This window comes from Budorcas taxicolor, chromosome 2 (assembly GCF_023091745.1).
Source record: "Budorcas taxicolor isolate Tak-1 chromosome 2, Takin1.1, whole genome shotgun sequence".
Lineage (NCBI taxonomy): Eukaryota > Metazoa > Chordata > Mammalia > Artiodactyla > Bovidae > Budorcas > Budorcas taxicolor.
The window spans coordinates 81,643,590-81,670,403 of record NC_068911.1 but is presented as its reverse complement, the minus strand read 5'-3'; the positions used below and the strand labels follow the sequence as shown (position 1 = coordinate 81,670,403).

At 41.3% G+C, this 26,814-nt stretch overlaps 1 protein-coding gene across 1 annotated transcript in view; it reads left to right on the top strand.

The window, feature by feature from the left end:
* The window catches only part of TANC1 (tetratricopeptide repeat, ankyrin repeat and coiled-coil containing 1), a 244,883-nt gene that overhangs the window by 98,096 nt on the left and 119,973 nt on the right, over window positions 1-26,814 (top strand). Inside the window, exon 4 of the mRNA XM_052657219.1 lies at window positions 15,269-15,469. Coding sequence (XP_052513179.1) covers window positions 15,269-15,469 — 201 coding nt within the window. The remainder of the gene's footprint in view (window positions 1-15,268; window positions 15,470-26,814) is intronic.

Here is a 26,814-nt window from a genome sequence, read left to right as displayed (position 1 = left end):
CAAAATAAAGACATAAAACCAACACAAATGAGTCATCAGGGTTTTCCATGGTACCTGATAACATTCTGCCTGTGTACACAGTCAGCATGTCTGAGTGCTTCCTGTTCCCTGGATGTGCCGGGAGCCCAAGTCCTGTGAGTTCCTGAAAGCAGGCAGGAATAGTTGCAGATAGGTGAGCATCTCCTTAATAAGACTTTGTCCATGGCTCATATTCTTGGCTTATTATGTACAAGGATTCTTATTTATCTGGTTGTGCTGGGTCTCAGTTGTAGCACACGGGATCTTTAGTTGTGGCATGCGAACTCTCAGTTGTGGCTTATGGGATCTGACCAGGAGTCGGGTCCAGTCCCCCTGCGCTGGGGACACTGAGTTTTAGCTGCTGGACCACCAGGGAAGTCCCCAGAGATTCTTTTTTAAACCAAGGTAATGAAGTGAAAGGTTTTAAATATAGGAGGATCTTAGAAATTGAATTCAGTGTCTTCAGTTTTTGAGAAATAAATTGGAAAACTTTGAGCAGCTGTCCAAGGTCACTTAGCTAGTTAAAGCAAAGATGGGCTCCAGGTATAGTTTTTGACTCCAGACTAGTTCAGTTTCTGCTATGTCTCTGGCTAGTTCCCTTATTTGTATCTCTGGTGCTGAGTAAATATAAAGAAAAACACATCCTCAAAATAGACGGTGGTAAATTATAATTTCTCTCTCCAGGGGTATTTCCCCCCTTCTTGAAGTGTTTCCCCTTCCTCCCCCAGGTTTATTTCAGATTCTTACATGGTCTTAATCTAGATTTAATAGCACTGTGATATCTTTCTTTTTCTATATCTGAAAGTCCATTTCTGCTTAATGTCCTTGAGATGGTTATAACTTTACCTTTTTTTGATAAAGTCACTCAAACACCATGAATGTAATATTTAATATACAATCATTAAAAAAACTATGCAATGGTTTTAAAAGTAAAGATACCTGCCAGTTGTTTTCTGCTTCCCTTTTTGTTCCCAAAAGGAATGTTAACAGTTTTTTAAATCTTTCTAGATATTTTCTATGCATGTATGTGTGTAGGCATGCATATACGTGCATATACGTCTTTAAGAAAACCTACACAGACTTCACAATGTGTTTTATTCTGTAAATTACGATGTTGACTGAATTTTTAGACACGTTTTCATATTAGCACACACTAATATGTAGACTTTTAAAAAGTTGCTCAGTATTACATTGGACAAATATTCTGTAACTTGTTTTATTATTCTCCTATTGATGGTTTCATCTTTTTTTGTTGTTGTCATTACAATCAGTGCTAGAATAAATCTCCTTGTGCCTCACTCCCTGTCCTCTCATAAAAATAGTTGTAAGAAAAATTGTTGATTGACAAGTTCATTCATTTATAATTTTTCTAAATTTTGTCAAATTGCCCTTCAAAAATGTGACATTAAATTTACAGTTCTGCCTTCAATATGTGAGAATGGTTATAACCTCTGCTGATAAGCATGTGACTAAACAAATGACTGACTTAATTTTTCCAGTAAGCTTTAATTTTGCAGTTCTTTAGAATGAATCCAAACACATTTAAATATGTCGTTAGCCATTTGAAACCATATTGCCTGGATTTGGTAGCCTGGCTCCATAGTTTACCAGCTATGTGAACTTGAGCAAATTAACTAAACTTTCTGTGCCTCATGGGTTACTTATGAGGATTACATGAGTTAACGTTTATAAACTACTTGAATCCACGCTTGGCAGATAGTATATAACTATTTGACAACAAAATTTGCATTTCTTTCTCTTTCCTGCCTGTTTATTTACCTGATTTTCTGTTGAGTTCAATAGGTGTTTTAATATTTTGGTAAGTGGTGTTAACCATTGACGGTTTAGTAGTCAGAGTTCTAAGCAAGTGAAACATGTCATGTTTAATTTTGAATTATAAAACTTAAAAAAAAAAAAGATTCATCTAACTCAGACTCCATTTTTGACAGGATTAAGGGAAGGATTTTGTTTTAATTCTGTAAGTTCAGTATTGAAAACTGACTGAGGTTATAAGTCATTATTTCAGGGAGATCGGCTTTCTTTCCCTGCTTCATGTGAGAGTTTTGATGCTGCTAATCTGATTAAATCTCTTAGAGCTATATCCTTAGCTCTAAGAGTCTGAAGATTAGAAATTCTGGTTTCCACCCCCACCCCCTGCCCCCACTATCCATTAAATTGTTACCATGGCTGTTGGGCTCCCAAACAGTACTTCAGATCTCTTCTGATTTATGGAAGCAGCATCTTAAAGATGGATAAGCGCAGGTTTGGCTTCAGGAAGCTTAGGTAAGCGTTCCAGTTTGAATGTACCTACTAGTTCTCTTTGAACAAATTGCTTCATTTTTCTGAACCTCAGTTTTCTTGCCTATAAAATGAAGGTAACAATCTCTATCGGTGTCATAGAATAATTATGAAAGTCAAATGAAATGAAGATTTTTTTTTAAACAGGCATCATGATGATGAAGGACATTTGTTTAGCTTTCACATTTGTTTCTGGTTTTGGAAAATGCCTATTAAGCAAGGAAATAAAATATACAGATATGTAAATTTATATAATGAATTTTTTGATACTCAGATGTTGTGAGGGAGTAGTGAGATATTTTTCATCTTCAATATTGAAAAAAACTAGGAAGTGAAACCCCTGGGGCAAAATATGGCAGTACTAATAAAGGTTGCTTTTTGAATGTTTAACTGTGTATTAGACAGTGTGACAAACTTGTATAAACAGTAACTTATCAGTAGAGATAAAATAACTAGGTTAAGACTGCACAGTTGCTAAGTGAAGGAGCTAGAATTTCAGTCCAGTTTGTCTCCAAAACTTTATGTTCAGTGCAGTATAGGAGCCGATTGCATAGGTTCAGCTCCCAGGTCAAGTTGCCTAACCTCACTGTTTACATTTTTGCATCTGTAAAATGGGCGTGTTTACAGCATCTGCCTCAGAGGGTTGTTGATCATCCTGAGGATTCGGTGAGTTAAGTACTTGGAACAGTGTCTGGACCACTGTAAGCATTTTATAAATGATAGTTCTTATTATAATTTATGGTTATTTCTATACACTTCTGGCTTCTTTGTTTCTGCCCCTTGACTCTCTCCTTTTGGCATTAGTAAACAGTGGCATCTCAGATTATTTTTGTCTTCTCCGTTCCCTTATCTGTGTGGCAGACGTGGCTCTGGCCATTCCATCTGGTGCAGGAGGAGAGAGCTGTGTAGCAGGCCTGGCCCTCGTGGAGAGCTCTGGGTCAGTTGCTGCAAACGTCTGGGATGGCATGTGTTTGCAAGGAGGGAGAAGGGGGAGGAATGTGAGATCTGAACAGCAAGGATCTGCCACCAGCATTCTGCGAAGATAATCTGTGTGCTTTCGAAGGGTTCTACCTACGAGATTGTGTGTTCTCCTCAGATTTGGCAGAGAAGGCCCTAGTGTGGGGATTTCTAAACCTGGCTAATTCATTGAGGGCACTTGTGATTCAAATTCCCACCAGACCTAGTCACTCACTCACCAGCAGTGGGACCCAAGCTCCTGTACTGGTTTTAAAATGGCTTTTGAATGGTCAGCCAGGCGTGGGAGCCACTGGCATGCCATTTGTTCCTGTCTCTCTGCAGAGCCAGCCCCAGCCAGCCATGACAAGAAGTGTGTGTTTGTGACTTTGAAAATTCCTAGGAAAAGGAGCGCCTCCATTATCTAGTAAACCGGTCCTGGCAGCCCTATAAAAATGAATTTGAAATATAGATGTACAAACAGATGAGTGAAGGCATTCCATTACAGAAATAACAAGGGATGGGATTTGATCAAAGTAATTTGTCAGTATGGTCCTTGTGTTTATGCCAGTTGCTCATCAAAACTTGCTTATTCTCATACTTGCAGGTTAGATACACAAAACGGAATAGCATTGAATATAATTTTGATGTTGAATTATTTTTAATCGAAGTATGGTTGATTTATAATGTGTTAATTTCTGCTGTACATACAAATATATGTATGCATTCTTTTTTATATTCTTTTCCATTATGGTTTATCCCAGGATAGACAGACACTTATTTGAATTGATTGTTATAGTTGATTTACAATGTTGTGTTCATTTTTCATGCAGCTTTATCAAAATTGTTGGAAAACTGTCCCCCCCCTCCCCGACTGATACTCAGAGAATGAATGAAGTGAATAATGCAAGTTCCATTTTATATTTGAGAAATCATGATTAGAGTGGAATGTTAATATGGTTAGTTGTGGTGAGACAATATTGACATTGTTGCTAAGATATTTTACCAGACATGTCATTGAAGCTGCTGCTTCAAAAACTGAGCAATGCTTTTTTCTCTTTCTTTCTTTCTTTCTTTTTTGTCGTGGTTTTGGTGATGGTGCTAATGATGCCGCAGGAAGACAGCAAATGAAATGACAGAGGCAGAGAGTGAAAAGTCATCTCATTGTCTCCCCCATTCCCTGTGGCCCAATACAGGCCTGAAAGGGATCTTGATAAATAGCCACACGTACGCAATTGATTTATTTTGCTGCTTTCTAGAATTTGTACTGAGTTGGTTGCATTGCATTTTTAATCTGTTTGTGGGGGAGAAAGTTTAAATGCTGCCTGGAAACTTTGAGGCATTTTCCCCCAAATGTTTATAGATCCCACTTTCCTTGTAAGGAGTTGAAGCAGGATGCATGGTACTGCTCTCTCTACTCGCCCTTGCTCTTGTAATGAGGGCTGTTGGCAGACAGCTCTGCTGACAGGGGACTGCCAGGGTTTGGATTTGAGCAGTCAGTGAGGGGGTGGTGTACTGGTTATGGTATTGTTCTAAAAGTCTTTTCCCCTCCACTTATTTTTCCACCCCCAAAATGTCAGCATGTCCAATCTGACAGAATGTTCCTGATGATTATCATTCAGAGGAACATGACTTGCTAAACTGTCAGTGAATGATAGTCCGAATCTCTTCAGCGCCCAACAGCGCTTCACGCTTCATCTGCAGCTTGGTCGGTATCTGCAGGGGTTGGGGAGGCAGGCCAGGGCAATGCTGTGACTGAGGATTCTGTGTGTTCACATCTGGACCTGCCATTTACAGACAACCTGCTTAGCCTCCCTAAGCCTTAGTTTCCTCATCTGTAACTGGGGATAATGACAGCATTTACTTCCAATGGAATAGGTTGAATAAAGTAGCTAATGGGTATAAAATGCTTAGCAGGGGGTCTGGTACATCAAGTAACGTCTTAATAATAGCTAGCTTAATCATCTTCATCATTAGAGCAGATACCAGTGAACACCGACACAGAATTAAAACAGAAAACTTACATATACTGATGTGTTATCTGGGTACTGAATACGGCGCTGTAGGGTAAGTGAGTTCCAGTAGTTACCGCAGTACAAGGTGTGTGACTGAGGTAGAGAATGGCTTTAGGAACTGCTCCAGTGTGCCAGGGCAGTCCCCAGGGCTGCCTTCTGGCACAGTTCCGGGGTGCTCGCACACAGATGTGGGACGTGGAGGCGGTGGTCTTACCCTCATCATTCTTCGGTCACAGCCCCCCGACCCCCTCAAGAAAGTTCTGTGTATAAAGCAGAGTTCTCCCTGTCATTACAAATAAGAGGGTATATTCAGGTTGCAGTTTTATGTGAAGGGAAGGATTCATTGGTTGGAACTTGGGAGTTAAAAGCAGAGAAAGATATAAACAGAGCCAGCACCTTGAAGTTCCTTGTGACTACTTTATACAGTTGACCTCTGAACAGCCTGGAAAGGTGCTGTCATGACCCTCTTTGATGTTGAAATTCTGCATGTAGCTTATAGTTATCCCTCCATCTACATGGTTCCTCTGAATATGCAATTTCTCATCCATGCATTCAAGCAACCACAGATTGCATAATACTGAGATTATACTGCTGAAAAAAAAAATCTGTAAGTGGACCCGTTCAGTTCAGTCAATCTTATTTAAGGGTCAACTGTATAGGGTCAGGAACTGGATCTTGGACAACATGAGGTCTGTTATAGGAAGCCAGTCCAGAACTTCACTGTGGGAACAAGGAGGTCAACGAGGAGGACTATCCCCATCAGTAAAACCTGGGAGAATGATGACTGTGGGTAGTTGGGACAGGTCAGCCTAGTGGGTTAAGTAAAACCAGTGGACATGGTTAGAAGAGGCTGGATAAAGGAAAAATGAGCCCTCCTTCTTGAAGAAGGGAACTCATGAGGACAGAGGCTTGACAGGTATCCAGTGGAGGGGCTTTTCGCTGGGAAACCTCTGTAAGTAAAAGAAGATAGATACAAATTTATGTTTCACATAAATGTTTACTGGAAAAGTGTGTTTTATCTTACAAAGCATTCTAATTATAAAAGTGTCAGAACATACATCAACCGTAAAATGTAAAGGGGGAAAAACATCGATACTTCTCACTCTCTTAGGAGTAACCACCATCAACATTTTATTAAATTTACTTCTCATTTTTGGTGGTGTGTATATTTTCCTATCGTCATCATATGACTTGTACAAAATTGTGTACACTAGCTTAAATGTTTATCCCAGGTGTTTGAAAAAACGATCACGTGGTAAACTTGTATTTTTCTTTTTTTGTAATCTCAGTTCCTTGGCAACGAAGGTGGTTGTGGTGGTGTTCTGTGATACTCTTCTTGTTTGGGGTAGGGTGTTGGTGGGCAGCAGTAAAGAGAGCTTTCTCTGCCCAGTGTCACTATCATGTAAAAAATGCTAGCCATTTTTAGCCAGTTCTGGCACAAGGCACTATTGTTTTAAGAGGTCACCAGATAAAGTAAGAGATTCTTTCTGCACCATGGGATGAAGGATATGGTTCAAGAAACACATTTCCTGAATGAAAAGGGAATGGAAGCTGAAGAGGGATGGTTGAGTGAAGTGTCTGAAGGCTGGGCTTGAGTTATAGTTTATTGCTCTTTTCCTTCCAGTCATAGTGTCCCCACTGTTGAGTAGCTGATTTTGATTTTTAAGTTAACTTCTTCCTCAAAAAGGATAAATGGGCTATGCGTTTCCTGAGCCTTTGACAGGTATCTGAAAATTTGTTTGTTTGGTACTACACCCACTCCAGTATTCTTGCCTGGAGAATCCCATGGACAGAGGAGCCTGGCGGGCTGCAGTCCACGGGGTCGCAAAGAGTCGGACATGACTGAGTGACTTCACACACACACACACTCACACACACTTAATAGAAAAGTTGGTTTGGCTTTATGAGGTTTGGTCATGCTCTTTGCTCCCTCAGGATTAAGAGAGACTGCTTTTTTGGCTTATTGGGTCTTGGTATTGGAGAAGAGAATTGGAATTGTGTCCCTTTGAAAAGCAAGTGTTGAAGTCCTAGTACTTGATAGCTGTGAAAGTGGCCTTATTTGGAAGTAGGGTCTTGGTTGATGCAGTCAAATTAAACTGAGGTCACACTAGGTTAGGGCCTCCCCGGTGTCTCAGTTGTAGAAAATCTGCCTGCAGTGCCGGAGGCCCAGGTTTCATCCCTGGCTCTGGAAGATCCCTGGAGAAGGAATTCGTGCTTTTCCTGCCTGTGTTCCGCCTCCACCCAACTCCGCTATGGGCTGCCCCCTCTTCGTTTTACCTCTGGGCTCTTTGGTCCTGTCCTGCCTCATTCCTTTCCTTTTTTAGCCTCTGCTTATTCCCCTACCCCACACCTAACAGACCCCCCAGCCTTCCTTCCCCTCATCCTGCCCTGTCCCTGGCAGACCTCCTGTTTCCCTGTTGTTATTTAGTCACTCAGTTGTTTCTGACTCTTTGCAACCCCGTGGACTGTAGCCCTCCAGGCTCCTCTGTTCATGGGATTCTTCAGGCAAGAATACTGGAGTGGCTTGCCATTTCCTTCTCCAGGGGATCGTCCCGGACCAGGGGTCAAACCTGCGGTTCTTGCATTTGCAGGCGGGTTCTTTACCACTGAGCCACCTGGGAAGACCAGTGTTTCCCTAGGGCTTTGGCTTATCCTGTGAGCTGCATCCACAAGTGTGCCCACACTCCACCCCTAGCAGTGGCGATGACTAGGGCATGGAGTAGCCAGGGTGGAGGATGAGAGAGAGGAGACATGTGCTACACGATGGGAGCTGCCAAGAATCCGACTCCCTTCGGGGCAGGGCATAGGGCTCTCCTTACTCCCCTGTCCTGCATCCACCTGTCAAGCACATCCACTGTCACTTTGAGCAGTCTTTATGGGATGAAACTTCATCTCTCCCACTTGCCAAGTTAAGCTGTGGTGTGTGGCCCTGTTAGACTTAAGATCTTCATATCCACCCCTGTCTCAATCCTAAGAATGCAAATTTAAAATATTTAGAGGAAGCATATGCACATAGGAAAAAAATATAAACCAGTTAAAAGTGTATTTACCTCCCATCCGGGCTCCCAGCTGGGCAGTTCCTGTTCCCAGAGCATCCATTGCACGTGGTTCCTGTGTGTCCTTCTTAGAGACCTTCCATGCAAGTACAAGTATGTATGTTTACATGATATACACGTGTATATCATGTAAACATACACTGTGTGCATGCACATGTGTATATACACACACATACACACACACTGAAGGATACACATTGTGAATAATGGGAACCTTTATTTAATCATCCGCATGATGGAGTATTCCCTCGAGTTTGTTTTCCTTTTCATTTCCCGCCAACACCCCACCATCTCGTAATAGGAGCACGAACTTTTCAGATCTTTCTGTCTCCTTTCTTGTGGTCTCTCCGTCTTCAGTGGTTCTCCCTCCTGCGTGCACCTGAGAATCACGTGGGGAGCTTTCGCTGGCCGGTGCGTTGCTGAGCCTCTGACTGCTCCCTGTGGCGTCCTCCGTGAGGGCCTGGGCTCCCTTCTGTGAGGCAGCGAGGAGAGCTGGGAACTGCTGCTCCGGGTGTGTGCAGTGGGCCTGGCAAATCTCAGAATGCAAGTGTGGAGTTTTAGACAGGACCCGTGGGGAATGCTGGAGATGTAGAATAATGAATCCATGCAGATTTAAGATGAACCTAGAAGCCAGGTTGCTTTTGGCTACAACTGCCCCACTGCCCCCTTCATCACCCAGCCTGGCAGAGTGGCAGGATTCTGTGTCCTGTGTGGTGGGAGTGGCAATCAGTGCCTCCATCCTGGGCAGAGACTGCAGGCCCAGAGGCTACAAGATTTAATGCATTTACAGTACAAAGTGAAATGAGAAGAAACTATTTAGGGTGCCTGATGACTAAACATCTCTCTCGGATCCACTTTGCCTGTATGGTGACAGCATAAAGTGTGACAGAAAAGAAATTAATGATGCCTGGGCCTGGGTGCCTCCCAAATGGAGTGTTCCAGGAGTGCTGGAGCTAATTAAACAGCCAGCACGAAGAGTGAAAATAGATGAAGGGACGGATTTCTTCTCACCATGGCCCGGCACTGCATGTAGACCTACATAGACTATTTTTGGCTTTTCCCGTTAAGTACACTAAACAACACATGGTGGAAGGGCTTATCTCAATAGCCTTTTCTTAGGGGAACAGGAAAAAGAGAATGGACTCTGGATTGGACTGCCTGGCTTCGGACCTGACTCTGCCGTTTGTTGGTGTCCTTGATCGAGATTCTTGATTCTTTCTGAGCCTCAGTTTCCTTGTTGCAGGATGGACGTAACACTAGCAACTCCTTTCTGCTGGAGATGGTTTAGTCGCCAAGTCGTGTCCAACTCTTTCGCAACCCCATGGACTGTAGCACGCCCGGCACCTCTGTGTGATTTTCCAGGCAAACATAGTGGAGTGGGTTGCCATGCCCTCCTCTAGGGAATCTTTGTGACCCAGGGATTGATCCTGGGTCTCCTGCATTGCAGGCGGATTCTTTACCACTGAGCCACCAGGGCAGCCTGCACCTGCTTCCTGAGGTGGTTACAGTGATATAAAGTGCCTGAAACCTTGTCCTAACACGTAGTACAACTAAAAAAGTACTTATTCTGTTACAGTACACCCCTCTGGGGCTTGGGAGTGGAAGTGTTCCTGAGGTCATATACATATTCTTGGAAGTTCAGACTCCCTTGCAGGGTGACATGCCTGCCTTGAAGGAAAACTTCGACAATTCGAGAGGAAATACTAGTGTGTTACTCATCTGTCTCTGGATAAAGTACATTTGGTTCTGTAACCCTCGAGTATTAGAATAAAGCTGTGAGGATAGTCCTCACTAAGCTCTCCTCAGAACCCTCTGGAGTTTTGAAGACAAAAGGGTGAACTTGTCCTATTGACCAGATTTTTCTGTGTTCTGGGGTTAGCGGCTTTGTTGCCTTTTAGCGGTATTGTTTGAGAATTAGTCATGACTGTGTGAAGAATGTTTTGGAAAATTGCTTTCTTGAATACATTAATCTTTCTTTTTGAAAATGCACATTAACAGTCAGCTCTGGCTCGATGCTTGGGAGATCCTATAAGATGTAAAATGGTTTAAAGAGCTTTCAGAGAGAGACTTCTCAAGGTTCCAAAAATGATATTGGATCTTGTGGGAGGAAATCTTTTCCAATTTTCTAGGTTTCTGTAAATATACATGAGTTATATGAATACAAAGCTTTATGATGGAAGATATGGTTAAGAAACATGAGCGCACTCCTGGGCAGGCACTGCACAAAAGATGCCCTAACACATTTAATGCCCTAGTTAAGCGTATCGCACCAGTCCTGTGTTCTGGAACTGGATAAACAGAACATCTTTTCTGTTTTCTATTCTAAGCTTCCATTCCCCCCTCCTCCAGCTTGCCACTTCAATGGCACAATAAATGGAAATCTGATTTCCTGCATCTGCAGACCTATTTACCTGAATGTCGAAGCTCACTCTTGCCTCTCTCAGGTCTTCTCTTTTCAGAAATGCACTTTTACTTTCATCTCCCTGGCTTTGTTGCCCTCGTTTTTTAAAATCCTTCCCTAATCCTGCACTCCATGTACTTTAATCTCTAGTGCTGGACATGGCCATTCTGCACAGCTGCTTTAAAACATTCATCATCTCCCAGGTTTGCATTTTCTTCCATTATGAGTTTAAATCCTTTTTCACAGTCTATAATAGTGAAAAAAACTTAAAGAACTATTATCAAAAGCTATTTCTGCCAATTAAGAAAGCCTTATTGGATGACTTTATCCCCTTTGATAATTCTATTATCTTTGCAAACTATTACTTGGATTTAGTTTTCTTGTGTGAAAGAATATATGTATGTGTATTTGTTTTTATTTACTACATATATATATATGGATATTTGCTTATATGAATTACAAACAGGAAGAACCTTATACCCTTATGCCCTTTCTGGTCTTTTATTTTTGAAACTCAGAGTTGGTGATTTTAAAATAAGAAAAGGTGTGTGTGTGTGTGTGTTGTTAGAGCATGAGATGGCCACTTGGGGGGCCTTTGAGAGTTCTAGGAGTCAAGATTGCTGGGAGAAATATCAATAACCTCAGATATGCAGATGACAGCACCCTTATGGCAGAAAGTGAAGAACTAAAGAGCCTCTTGATGAAAGTGAAAGAGGAGAGTAAAAAAGTTGGCTTAGAGCTCAGCATTCAGAAAACTAAGATCATGGCATCCGGTCCCATCACTTCATGGGAAATAGATGGGGAAACAGTGGAAACTGACTGACTTATTTTTGCGGGCTTCAAAATCACTGCAGACGGTGACTGCAGCCATGAAATTAAAAGACGCTTACTCCTTGGAAGGAAAGTTATGACCAACCTAGATAGTATGTTGAAAAGCAGAGATATTACTTTGCCAACAAAGGTCCATCTAGTCAGGGCTATGGTTTTTCCAGTGGTCATGTATGGATGGGAGAGTTGGAGTATAAAGAAAGCTGAGCACCGAAGAATTGATGCGTTTGAACTGTGGTGTTGGAGAAGACTCTTGAGAGTCCCTTGGACTGCAAGGAGATCCATCCAGTCCATCCTAAAGGAGACTAGTCCTGGGTGTTCATTGGAAGGACTGATGTTGAAGCTGAAACTCCAGTCCTTTGGCCACTTGGTGCAAAGAGCTGACTCATTTGAAAAGACCCTGATGCTGGGAAAGATTGAGGGCAGGAGGAGAAGGGGACTACAGAGGATAAGATGGCTGGATGGCGTCACTGACTCAATGGACATGGGTTTGAGTGAACTCCAGGAGTTGGTGATAGACAGGGTGGCCTGGCGTGCTGCGGTTCGTGGAGTCACAAAGAGTCGGACACAGCTGAGCGACTGAACTGAACTGAGCCTTGACCTTGGTTTTTACGGTTAGCCCCCATGCCCTGGCGTCTTGTCTGTGAATTCATGTGATCGGATTAGGTGGTCTCTGAGAGTGAAAGCATGTTGGGGTGGATGTGAGTGTCCATGGTGAATAAATGGGAAACACCTGCCAGGGGAACTGGAGGAGGGCTGGTAAGTCACGGGTGGTTGATAATGTGGTTTTCCTACCCTGGAGAGGATGCATCAAACTACCTGGCCTGGGCATTCTTGTTTCAGCAACAGGAAGGGGGATTGAGGTGTGCTTCCTGTCACTTAATTGAGGTATGGAATAAAATAGGTCACAGGTAAAAGAAAAACATCTTTTCAAGGCTAAAAAGAAATGTGCCTGCCGTACTGGTTGTTGCAGTGAAATGTTTTTAATTCCTCTTAAACCTCTTTAAACATCTGCTGGGGAATGTTAAATCAACCGAAGAATTTCTGGTGTCATGTTGCCTAGAACCAGCATTGCATAGTCCTGTGGATGCCCCTAAGAGACTTTCTCTTTCTGGCACTGGCGTCGGCATCCTTGTGATGCTCTTGGACTGACTTTGACCTGAACCCCTTGTCTGATGCAGTTAAAGCACCAGACTCCAAGTGCTGTCTCCAGCCTCTTAGCCAATGGATCTTTGTGCCTCCTGTTCATACATAAAGCCGCTTTCTCTGCTCTGTGCTTTTGTGATGAAAGGAAGCTGGAAGTTAGGGATCTTTAATTGTGTCTTAAAAACAAATCAACAGAACAGCATGTTTGGGACTGATGTTATGGTGAGATGTCAAAGTAAACTTGAAATAGAAACCTTCCCTCCCCCAGCCCCATCTCTAAGTTCCGTTTTATTGCAGACCACATAAAATCAAAGTACTGGAGCACAGCTGCTCTGAAGGCCGAAGGTCCTCATGGTTATGGCTTTCTTTGGAAACCCATCCCCACCAGACTTGCAGTTAATGAAAATATTTGCTTTGCTTGATATAAACAAAGTTTATGGGCAGAATTTGTAATTAGGAAACACTTTAATTCTCTTTTACCCCTCAATCTCCAATTTCTTCATGTATCACATTGAAAAATTCTAAGTATTAAAGAAAATAAATGCTTTCTTGGTAATCAGCTTGCAGTTTTATTTCTGGTGGTGTTGTAATAGATGCATTTCTCCCTCATTTGTGTCCTCATCCAGATGAGGTGACTTGAAATCTGGGGCTTGTTTGTTTTCAGTCAGAGATACTTGTGTGTGAGTAGGAAGGGACAGTGCCTGTTCCCATCAGGCCACCCCATAGCCATTTGAGTATCCAGGCTGGTGGTCTTGGCAGTGCAAGGGCAGTCCCAGGGCAGGGTAGCTCTCTTCAAACCTCATGGAAAACCAGTGTTGCCTCTTCAAGCCCTCCACATCCTATGTATGTAACTCCCTGGGCTGTGTGTGGCCTTGGTGCTTTCCATGTTCTTGTCTGTCTTCGGGGGTTTCTGGCCAAACCAGGAATCAGGTGACCAGGTATCATTCTTGAAGGCACAGCACCTGTTTGCATTCCTAAGATGAGACCAATGTGGTGGGGGGACTGATCATGCGAGCCTGATATTGGACCAGAGCAAACAGCTGTCGCTTCAAGTCTCAGCATGGTGAACCAGCCCCAGGGGGAGCTGGTGTTATGGTGCATCTCCTGTTGTGCCTTAAGATCTGTTTCATCACCAGACTGTTGAAGGGGAGACAACTGGGAAGCTTCATGCCCTGGCTTAAAACGTCAAGGAGGTGGCTTTTGAAAGATTTCTTGCAGGTCTGTGTTGGTGTGAGACTAGCTCCTGGGTCATGGGAACTGGTGCTGGTGGTATCTTACAGTGCAGACTCCAGAAGCAGGGTGGGCAGAGCTTGCAAGAAGGGGGGTTATTGGCCTTCACTGGGACTTAGGAGGTAAGGATCTCCATTAACTCTGGCCCTCATGCTTACCTTCCTCATGGACAAGAACGTTATTTGTCTTACATGTTTGCATAATGTTCTTGTTTTTGAAAATTCTTGTGAGAGTGTCCTGGTCACTCTCGTCATTTCTTCAAATATAGGTCGTTTGGATATTTAGTTCCCCAACTTTATTAAAACCCTTTCAAGCATAGCTAGCCCAGCTGAGACTGAAATTACTTTCTGATGGTGCCAACTTAGGCCTTGTGGAACCTGTGGCTTTTCTGTTCGCAGCTCTGCTGGTTTTGAGTTGCCTTTGAAAGCAGTGCTTGAGCATGTTCGCCCTTTTTAAACTCTTCCCCTCCCTACTCCCACCTGGTCTGTGGAGGGAGTGACTCTACTTCAGCATGCCTCCTAATGTGAAAAACAAGTACAGTGAAGCCTTTGGGGACTTGACAGTTAGGATTGCATCCTTTTTGAGTGTTGTGTGTAAAGATCTGCAAAAATTGAGTTCCCACCTGGCTAAATAAATGGTGTAAGTTCAAATCCAGGCTTTGGTTTTTGGAGTCAGGAAGGCATGGTAAGGACCAGTTGGATAACTTCTGTCAGAGACACAAGTTAGCTTGTGGAAAACTTTCTGTACCTTTCTAGTTTTGCTGTGTATAATTCAAAGCTTGAAGATGCTCTTTTAATCATCAGGAAAATAATTTATCTCTTCTTCTTGCACCGTCTCAGTTGCTTCTTTGTATATGCCTGGTGTCGAGGAGGAAAGCATAACAGCTGTGTACTTGAGGACTGGTTGTATTTTTTTCAGAGGTTCTGGTTCTAGCTGACATATTCCCTTCCCTGTGTTCTCTTTTTAATTGCATTCTCTGCATTTTAAAAAATATATGTGCCTTAAAAGGTTTAATTTCTTAATAGTAAGCTTGTCTGTCCTTAAGTTCATTAAGGGGCTGAATATTGAGGAGAACCTGCTTCATCAATGAGCCACGGTTCCAGTTTCATGACTAAGGGTTTGGGCTGGTTGAGTTTTAGGATGGTGGACTCCGCCCTGTGGAGTGTGAAGTGGATGGGATGAGAGGAGAATCCTTTTAAAAAAAATCATAAAAAAAAAAAACTCAACACACACATATGGCATATTGGAATTCTAAGAATGTAGTTCTTAGGAATTAACCTTGCATCTGTGGCTTAACCTAAGGTTTTCTCTCTCCACTCCAGGAGGTGACTTTGGTCCAGAGACTTCCCCTCCAGTCCTGCCGCCTGGCCATGGCGGTGAGTTTCCTGTGAGCAGCCTTCCAGTGGCAGAGGATGCCTACAGGATGAGCTTGGCTAAAGGCGTCTCCATGTCTCTGCCTTCATCACCTCTGCTGCCCCGACAGTCTCACTCTGTGCCGTCAAGGTCAACCAAAAAGTCCCCAGGTAAACGAGTCCCCTAATGGCTTCTTGGTTATGTGAATAGTGAATATGTTGGAATTAGGCAAAGCTAGTGCCTACAAGAAATCTTCCAGCAGAACGTTTTTATTCTTTGTTATGGTAACTTCTGGAAGGAGATCTTAAAAAAAAAGAAAGATTATTTGGATAGATTGATTTCCTTAGTTCAACCTATCTGTAAACCATATTGATTGCCCAGACTAGACTTTTACAAAGATTCATGTTATCAATATTAACATTAACCAACAGTTTTGTTTTCTTGTTCACAAATTAGAGAAACGCTATAATCTAAACTTGCTGTGGTATGTTTACAAGGTTATGGATTTTGGCAAGTGTAATCTGACAACAGTCTGTTTATTACTGCTTAGCATTATATACTGATGTATTTTCCTTGATTACATCATCCAGCATTTGAACAGCTATAAAATTTAATTGTTGGTGAAAATTCAGACTTTGAAGTGGTAGGACAAGGGACTTATAGATTATTTGAAGTATTTTGGCTTCACTTTTTATTAGTAACTTTTTGCATTTTACTTTACCAGTAAAAACCCAAATGTTACCTAACTTTAATCAGATGTGAGGAAAGCCTTGCCAAGATGCTGATACCTGGAGTTATAAAAGTTCTTTGATCTTCTTTTAGGTTTTCTGAGTATTTGTTTGCTGAGGGCAAGATAAACTGGGGCCTTATTGACCATATGCCAGTGTAAGAATTGTTTACATTTACACAATAGACGTGTTTGGAGTTGATCTAAACTATGCCCTGGGACTGTGAAGTTGGCTTCTGTTTTTCTAATTTCAACATGTTATATGCGTTATTTCTAAATCATGTAGTGGATATTTGCAGTTTGAAGGAGGGTGTAAAATTAAGGTAAACTGTAAGCTCTGAATGTTAGCATTGGTGCTGTGAGTTGGTGATTGTCCAAAAATCTTTTGTTGTTATAGAACTTTCTTATTTTGGACAACACTGTTTACAATCCAGTCATTAGCTGGAACTTGGAAACCTTTTGGTATGAAGTGATTTCCTGTGCCAAGGAATTTGACCTGTTTATCAGTATTTGGGGAAATTCCTGGAATGTCCTTTCTTGCTTCTCTTTGCCCTCCCCCCCACTGCTGTATCTCTTTGTCAGATTTCTTCTTCGCTTGTTTCAAATCCCAGTTCCCACACTTCCCTTTCACCAGTTACTCCCTTGGAATTACTGCTTTTTACAAATTGTGCACAGGATTTTGCCTTTATTCTTATTAGCTTCATCATTTGTCCTTTTTCCTTGAATTAGTGTATGTACGCTTCTTATGTCTGATAATTGAAGGCAGGCATGATGTCTTCTCCAAGTGTACCTCATTTATAGAAGCCAGGTTCTAGAGGTTTCCCTCCTGTAGTCTGTGCTGCTGCAAATGAATTGATGCCTCTTGAGCCCTAAGATTGGTGAACACCTGAGCAACTCTGGGGCATACTATATTTCAGAAATATTGTTATTGATTAAAAAATCAAGGTTAGTTTTAATGGGACTTTAAAATGTTTTTTTCCCAGCTTTTTTGAAATATAATTGACCCATAACATTATAACTTTAAGGTATATAATGTAGTGATTTGATATATATATTACAAAATTATTACCACAATAAGGTTAGCGAGCACATTCATCACTTCACAATTACTGTTTACTTACCTTGTGGCATTTTCGTGGGACATCAGGTAACAATGCATGGCATGACAAGCTTGGGCAGTGTGGCAAGAACGGTCAGACCCAGAAGGGTCTCACTGAGGCTACAGGCAAACTTGCAGAGAAATCCCTGACAAGACTTTGTCTCTTGTGTCCTCACCAAATTAGCTGTCTTTGGCTTTGAGAAAATATCTCAAAATTTGTTTTTTCTCTATAGGAATAAATGTATTTATGCTAATATGTTCTCTGCAAGGCCTTACAAATGGAAGGGAATACCTAATTCTGCAAAATTCAATCTTTTAATGGAATGAAGGAAATAGTCTCCATATTAGATGCTTTTGGTTCAAATGATAATTAAGTACACTAAGCGCATTCTTCTCTGGTGGGGCAGTGTTTGATGATTGCCTAAATGTGAACAGCAAACTTATGTCTCACAGTGGTCATTTGGTTTCATTATCTTGGTAATTTTAATTCAAAAAGGAAAGTCAAGGGCAGAGATGCTTGCTTAAAAGTGGCAGTGACTCAGAATACATCAGACAGTAAACAACATTTTTTCCAGTGTTAAACACACACACACACTTCTGTTTAAACCATATTGTTGGAAAATTATCCAGAGCCCTAATGTTCTACCTGCCTATAAAAATAGTTGACATATGGTTGTGAACGTGCACTGGATTTTAAAATAGCCATCTGTTAGAGAAGTTAGCACTGTTGTTGCTAATGATACAGTAGATCCCATAGGTAGAGAACCACTGCCCTCCCCCTACCTACTCTGTCCTCTCTGTTTTCCCTTCCCAGCTGTGCTTCAAGAACACATAGTCTTTCAGACCCAGCTGTGAACTTACCTCCATGACTTCTCTTCTCATTTGTAAGATTAGCTGCCCTTCTCTTTCTTCTGTTTAAGGCAAAACCAAAACAAAAATACCCAACCAAAAACCAAACCTGTTTTACTTGTTTAGACAGAAAAGCTTCACTAATTGATGCTAATCAAGAAACTACTGGACCGGACTATTATTCTAGCAAAAGTCAAATACTAGAAACTCCTGTCACAGGCACTCCACACAGCCTGTATCAATAATGAAGGTGTGTATACGAGTACATTTGGTGCTCACCTCCTAGGTCGTGAGAACCCTGGAGCTGAGAAAATGTCATTGACTTTGAAGTCATGGGACCGTGCACTTCATGTGGTCGAGTCTATGTCCCAGTTCTCTTGCCAGTTATGTTTACTCTTCTTTCATGTTGCTCTACAGTATCTATATTTTTTCACTGCTAGTTGGAAGATTCAGTTTCCCGAGTACTGTTTCAAAGGTTTTGTTTTTGCTAAATGAGAAGTAAATTTTCTGGTGATGAAAACAAGGATCAGTATCCACTAAAGTAGTTCGGTGGTGTTGCAAGCCTTTTTGGATTAAGAATTCATTAATATTTGTAACACATCCTTTTGTCTCTCAGAGAAGAGCAAAGCCCGTTTCCTGTGGATTGTTTATTAGTAATATCTTTTGTGACTTTATATTTGGATTACATTTTCCCAGATCACTTTGGGCCCATTAGGAATAAATAGTCAAAAGGAGGCAGGAAGGGACCTTTAAAGCTGCTGTGAATGGGGTGAAACAGCAGATCGTGAAAAGTGGGTGATATTGCTTTTCTAATCCTCACATATATGAGGAGACTGGGTAGTGCTGATTATAGTCATTGCCCCTTATTTGTGGCTTCTTTTTCTGTGGTTTCAGTTATTTCGTGGTCATTTGGTGTCCAAAGATATTAAACGGAAAATTCCAAAAGTAAACAATTCATAATTTTTAAATTGTGCACCATCACATCATGAAATCTTGCTCTGTCCTGTCGGGGACGTGAATTGACTCTCTGTTCTGTGTGTCCTGACCATTAGTCACTGCATAGTCCCCTTGGTCATCAGATCTACTGTTTTGATATTGCAGTACTTGGGTTCAAGCAGCCCTTATTTTACTTAAGAATGGACCTGAAGCTCAAGAGTAGTGATGCTGACTGTTCAGACACGCTGCAGAGAAGCTGTGCAGGGTTTCCTTTAAGTGCAAAGGTTCTCGACTTAGTAAGAGAAGAAAAAAAATCATTTGCCGAAGTAGCTAAGATCTACGGTAAGAACGAATTTTCTATACGTGAAATTGTGAGGAAGGAAAAAAAACTTGTGCTGGTTTTGCTCTCACACATCAAACTACACAAGTTACAACCACAGCACGTGATGAGTGCTTTAGGTAAGAGGGGAAATACATTAAATTTTTGCAATAAAATACTGAGAGAGACCTCATTCTATTTGTTATTGTCATTGATCTTGTATTTTACCTCATTTATAAATTAAACTTTATCACAGATATATGTGCATAGGAAAAAACACTGTATATAGGGTTCGGTACTCTGTGATTTCAGGCATCCACTGGGGGTCCTGGAACATATGGGGGTACGGCTGCACTTGTGCCTCTGCTGTCTCCAGTCCCAGTTCTGTCTCAGTTGACAGAGCTGATGTAGCAGTTCTGAAAACCCTTCAGGCTGTCTGTTTCTTTAAGGGAAAACCTCAAAGCTGACGGGCTGTAAAGTGGAAGTCATTCTGCCCTTTGATTCTTGGACCATGAGTTAATGTCTACCAAGGCCCTCCTTCTCTCACCCTGCTGGAGTGTTTATTGTAGAAAATTTGGAAATCCCAGTGGAGAGACAGGATCATTCTTAGGGTTTTGATTTTCTAGGTTTTTTTTTTAAATTAATTCTTTCTAAACCCAGTACCACATGTTCTCTGTCATTTTCCTGAATATTATATCATGAGCGTGTTCCAGTGTGCCTGAAGAACTTGATATTTGATGTTCATTGTTTCAATATTCTATAATTGATTTTTAACTAATTTCTTACTGTTAGATATTTATATTATTTTTCAGTTTTTTTTTTAAATTGAGTCAAAATGTTTTGTTTTTGTTATTAAATGCCTATAGATCTTTAATTGTGATAAAATACACATTACGAGTTCCCATCTTAACCATTTTTAAGTGTACAAGTTGGTCATACACTGACAGTGTTGTGCATCCAGTCTCCAGAACTTCCAATGTGAATATTTCTGTTAAGTGATTTTTATATACATTTGATTTCTCAAGAGCGACAGGTTCCCAGAAGTGAAAGTATTAAACTAAACGGACTGCATTTTTAAAAATTCTTGGTGCATACTGCCCAGTCACTTTACAAAACGCTATATTGACTTCACATTGCCTCTAGCATTCTTTGAGAGGCTTCCTTCTGAAGTCAGCATCTTCTGAAAACAGTCTTGAGTGGATGGTGCGAGTCATTGCTTTGTCAGGCCCGCTGTGGACCACTAATTAGCAAGAGGAGGCTGAGAGAAGCCATTCCATAACCCTCCTCTTTTCAACTTCCCTTGTGTCTGCACTTCTCAGTTTCCATTTTCTTTCCTTCTATGGTACTGTGACAGAGGAATTATCACAGCTGAGTCAGATCAAGGTCACAGGCAGAGCTAACACTCTACTGGCTTCCAGGTTCGTCGACAGCCGTGGTCTGTGTTGTGTGCGTGGATCATGGGGGATGGCAGGGAGGTGAGGGCTGGCAAGGGCTCTTTGCAGATGCAGCCTCAGAGGCTCTTCAGCAGGGAACTTACCCCAGTGTGCGAGTTGCTGGTAGGGGTTGGCCCCAGTCCAGCTCCCACCCCAGCATATTCTCCCATGCTGGTGCCAGTCTGCATTGTTCTGTCTGTGCCTTGTTGACACATGAGCTGCCGATGACGTGGCTCTGTGCTCTGGTGGCAGGCACGGGGGAGGCGGCAGGCTGGAGGTTGTGCACACGTGCGTCTGAGAGGCCCCTTCCCAGGGAGGTGGAGGGCGGCACAGGGATAACACAGTCTGCGTGCAGAACCAGCTAGTGGAAGCCCTGCCAGCACCTCTGAATGGTCGGGCCACAGTCAGGGCTCTGACCCACAGCGCGATGTTCCCTCCCGCAGGCTCCCTCTATGATCACCTCCTCCAGGGAGCAGGCGGCCTGCCTGTGTCTTACTGCCGCACGTAGCCATGACTAGGACACACACAAACTTTGTTCTGTGCTCACACACACACCTGTGTGTGTTTGGTTTGTTCTGCTGTGAACTTACGGACCTTTGAGTGTTGTTTATTCTCCTGCCCGTGAGTCCTGGTCCACCCATACACAATCGGACTGTACCACTCAATCATACCCAGGGATTTTAAAGAAGACCACTGACTGAGTCCTGCTTTCAGAAATTCTGATTTAATGCCTATGAGGTATTTGGATTTTAAAATATCTCCCCAGGTGGTTCTAATATGTAGCAAAGTTAGAGAACCACTGGTAAAGAATACGTGATCATCTTATAAAATTCCTTTTCAAAGAAGGTAAATACAAAAGTAACTTGTTTATTTTCTGAATTTTGGAAAGAATAGTTGTGAACGAAAATTCATTACGAAAATATACAATATAAATATTGTATATTTATACAATAGACAATAAATTTTGGTACTCCCACCCCACCCCTAGAAAGACAACCACTTCTGAAAATTGGTCGAATGTCTTTCCTGCCCTGTTTTCTATAGTAAATAAACGATAGTGATGTATTTGCCCACTCCCCCAGCTTCGTATGTGTAAGCCAATCCCAGTTTCCTAATAAACAACAGTGGAAGAACATTCTTGTTTATTAATATTTAAAGGTATCTCTGATATTTTCATTGGATAGACTATAAAAGTGTGACTACTTGGTGAAAAGTTTATTAATGTTATGAATGGATTATTATATATTATTGGTCATTTGTACTTTTTTCTTTGAGAATTCTTATGGTATCTGTCTTCTGTTCTACTAGGGCAATACAGTTCTTACTGAATTATCACAACTTTTTGTTGTTAAAGACCATCAGTCATGTATGTAATTCAAAAATGTTCCCAGTTCATGGTTTTCCATTTAATTAGGTTTACAGTGCTTTATGATTCACAAAATTTTGTTTTCTCAACTCAGATTTACATATTTTTCCATTATAATCTATCCCATTGCATTTTTTTAGAAAACAACTTTATTGGGATGCTTTGCATATTGTATAATTCATCCATCTAAAGTTCAGTGTTTTTTAGCATTTTCACAGGGTTGTGCAACCGTTGCCACAATCTAATTTTAGAACATTTTAATCTCCCTTAAAAAAAATCCATTTGCATTAGCAGTTACTCCACATCCTTCCCTCTCCAAGTCCCCTCCAGCCCCACACCCTACAGCTCTAAGCAAACACCACTCTGCTTTTTTCCTCAATGGATCTGCCTGTTTGGGGGATTTTGTCTAAATGGAATTATACAATATGGGCTCTTTTGTGCCTGGCTTTTTTATATACGGGCATATGCTGCATGTTTTAGTCCATTTTTTAGTTGATGGACGTCTGAGTTATTTCCACTTTTTGGCTATTACGAATAATGCTGCTCTGAACATGTGTATCCTCTTTTGTGGGGATGTGTCTTTTGCTTTTTTGAGGGGTACATACCAGGGAGTGAAATTGCTGAAATTATATGGTTTAAATTTAAATAATCTGTTTAACCTTTTGAAGTACTGCCAAATTGTTTTCCAACATGACTGCACCATTTTGGATTCCTAGTTTCAGAGTATAAGGTTTCCAGTTTCTCCAAATCCTTGGTAACTCTTGTTATTATCTATCTGTTACCTGTTATCTTGGCTATAATCAAAAAGATAGATAACTTTGTAGTACATGTGAATTAGTATCTTATTATAGTTTTATTAAGTTTTAAGAATTCTTTGTATATTCTAAATACAAATTATGCAATATGAAAATATTTTCTTCCATTTTGTGCTCTTGATACTTTTGTTTTAAGCACAGAAGTTTCAAATTTTAATGTAGACCAGTTAAATTATTATTTTGCCACTACTCTTTTGAGGTCATATCCAGGAAACTATTGCCTACTCAAAGGTCACAAAGATTCATGCCCATGTTTCCTCTTATATTTTTTAACTCTTATATTGAAGTCTAGGCTCCTTTTTGAGTCCAATTTTTGTGAATGGTGTGAGGTAGGGGTCGTCTTCATTTTTTCACATGATGAAGGCTATCCAGTTGCCCCAGCACCATTTATTGATAAGTGAATCCGTTTCCCACTGAATGAATTTTGAGTCCAAGCCACTGTTGTGCCCAAACCAGCCCTTCTGTTCCACTTCCCCTTTGCTTGCTCTTTTCCCTGAGTCCTAGGTCACAACTTTCTCTTTTCCAGTTGATCCCAGCTGTGGCTCACCTCTGTTGCTTCATCCAGTCTTCCTTTATGTCCTCCTTTTCCCTATGTAAGAAGAAGCTTCTTTCCAAAAACCTGGTAGCAATGTGCTTCCTCCTTTCTCTGCACCACCTTTGATGGCATTTCTCCGCCCTGACATCTTTTGAACTCCTGGTCTTTGTTTCCCCTTGGAAGCCTTGGAAACAGGATCTAATCACTTCCTTCAGTCACCTGGCTGATGGGTGCTGGTATGTACCTATTAAAATGAATTAAATTGAAGTAGTCTACTTTCATAAGCTCCATGTGATTGACTGAAAATACTAATGGACATATAAGCAATTTAAATGTCATAGTACCTTACGTTTGTAAAGCCGGGAACATACCTTTCCCCATATCTGAGAGAACTACTACTTAATTGAGGTCCTGCCTCACTCAGGATTTTGCTATCAGGAGCATGCTTTAAGCTGGGTTGTCCGCAGCCTTCTCATCCCTCCTTTCCTGTGCTCCTGTCACGCTCCTATTTTTCAGACTTCCGGCGTTTTTGTTTTTGTTTTCCTTTGCTGTGTGTTTTCTACCATCTTCAGTTAATGATGACTGGAGGTTTTATCCAGTCACACTGTACGGCAACGTCAGAGGGCAGCTAGAACAAACCCGGCGCCATACTCTGAGATGAGGGTTTTTACCTCAAGAAAATAGAGTTGGGGCGGTGGTGGTGGGAGTCTCTTCTTTTTGGTCATTTTTGATTCACAGAGAAACTCCGATGTCACAGAAGCTATTACACCCATATCTAACATTAATGAATGTTAGTGTGAGGTTGAAACCGACAGGAAGGAAGCACTGGTGTTCCAGCCTGAGTCCTCAGATTTGTAGTGAAGCAAGCCTGTGGTTGGGTCAGCAGGAGTGGCTGCTGGGGTTCCAGGCAGAGGCATAAAGGTGCGCAGGTCCTGGAGTTCAGAAGAGAAAGTGGACACAGGATGGTGATCTCTAGAAGAGCAGTCAGCAAGAGCTGGAGTGCCCTACAAAACCAGGGCCATTGGGAAAATTTTTACTATTTGGGCCGGAGCGTTGAAACCAGTAAGTTTTGTCTCTGGGGGGTTATCTAGAGTCACTAGCTAACAGTTACAAATGAACCCCTTCTTTGAGCACAGGTTCTGAGAAATCAAATTGAGGAAACTCTTCCAGGGAGACGTGATTCTCTGGTCACTTCTGTCACCAACCAAAAGCTCCTTTATGGGCCAGAGGTCCTAAGTAGCAGTTAAGGAGCCCACCTTTTTTAAAAAAATGAATTTAATAAGAGGAGTTTTAGATTCACTTCCAAACTGAATGGAAGGCACAGAGAATCCCCGTTTACCCCTGTCCCCAAATGTTCATAGCCTCCCTGGCGTCGGCATCACCTACTAGAGGGTGCATCTGTTAAGGCTGATGCTTCTGCATTGACTCATCTTTATCACACAGGGTCCAAAGTTTACGTTACAGTGTTAGATACTCTCTTAGTTTGGACAAATGTATAATGACATGTATCCATCATTGTAGTATCATACAGAGTATTTTCACTGCCTTAAAAACCCTCTGTGGTTTTTACCTAGTTGTCCCTCCCTCCCCCATCCCATCTCAAATCCCTGATCTTTTTACTGTTTCTATAGGTTTGCCTTTCCCAGAATGTCATGTAGTTGAAATTATACAGTGTATAGCCTTTTCAGATTCAGTTCAGTCACTCAGTTGTGTCTGACTCTTTGCAACCCCATGGACTGCAGCACACCAGGGTTCCCTGTCCATCACCAACTCCTGGAGCTTACTCAAACCTATGTCCATTGAGTTGGTGATGCCATGCAACCATCTCATCCTCTGTCGTCCCCTTCTCCTCCTGCCTTCAGTCTTTGCCAGCAGCAGGGTCTTTTCCAATGAGTCAGTTCATCGCATCAGGTGGCCAAAGTATTGGAGATTCAGCTTCAGCATCAGTCCTTCCAATGAATATTCATGATTGACTTCCTTTAGGATGGACTGGCTGGATCTTCTTGCAGTTCAAGGGACTCTCAAGAGTCTTCTCCAACACCACGGTTCAAAAGCATCAATTCTTTGGTGCTCAGCTTTCTTTATAGTCCAACTCTCACATCCATACATGACTACTGGAAAAACCATAGCTTTAACTAGATGGACCTTTGTTGGCAAAGGAATATCTCTGCTTTTTAATATGCTGTCTAGGTTGGTCATAGCTTTTCATCCATATTTTTCAGATTGGCTTTTTCATTTAGTAATAGGGATTTTAGTTTCCTTAACATCTTTTCATGTTTTGATAGCTTTTTAAAGCTGAATAATTCTCCATTGTCTGGACTGTACCATGGTTATTTATTCATTCATCTATTGAAGTACATCTTAGTTGCTTTGAGGTTTTGGCAGTTATGAATAAAGCTGCTGTAAACATCTGTGTGCAGGGTTTTGTGTGGACATGTTTTCAAGTCCTTTAAGTAATACCAAGAAGCATGATTGCTGAATTGTATGGTAAGAATGTTCGTTTCATAAGAAACCCGCTATCTTCTGAAGCTGCTGTACCCATTTTGTATTCCCACAAGCGATGGATGAGAGTTCTTGTGGCTCCACAACTTGCTAGCATTTTGTGTTGTTAGTGTTTTGGATTTTGACCTTTCTAATAGCTGTTGGGTGGTGCCTTATTTTAATTGGCATTTCCTTGATGACATATGTTGTGGAGCATCTTTTTGTATGTTTATTTGCCATCCATATATCTTTTCTGGTGAGTTATCTGTTAAGATTTGGTCCATTTTAAAAATCGAGTTTTCTTATTGTCAAGTTTTAAGAGTTCTTTGAGTTTTGAGAGTTCTTCTGGGTAACAGTCCTTTATCAGATATATCTTTTGCAAATATTTTCTCACTGTCTGTGTCTAATCCTCTCATTCTTTTGACATTGTCTTTCTCAGAGCAGAAGTTTTTAGTTTTAACGAAGTCTAGCATGTCAGTAATTTCTCCCATGAATTGTGCCTTTGGTATTATATCTGAAATGTCCTTGCTATACTCAAGATCATATAGATTTTCTTTTATTTTGTCTTCTGGAAGTTTTATAGTTTTGTTTTAGGTCTGTGATCCATTTTTGGTTAAATTTGGTGAAAGGCATAGGTTTGTGTCTAGACTCATTTTTTTGCATGTGAATGTCCAGTTATTCCAATACCATTTGTTGAAAAGAGACTTTGCTCCATTGTATTGCCTTTGTTCCTTTGTTAAAGATCAGTTGATTGTATTTATATGTATCTATTTCTGGAGTGTCTGTTATGTTCCATTGATCTATTTGTCTATTCTTTGCCAATACCACACTGTCTTGATTACTTTAGCTTTATAATAAGTGTTGAAGTCCAGTAGAATAACTTTGTTCTACTCTTTCAATTTTATTTTGGGTAGTCTGGGTATTTTTTGCCTTTCCATATAGACTTTAGAATCAG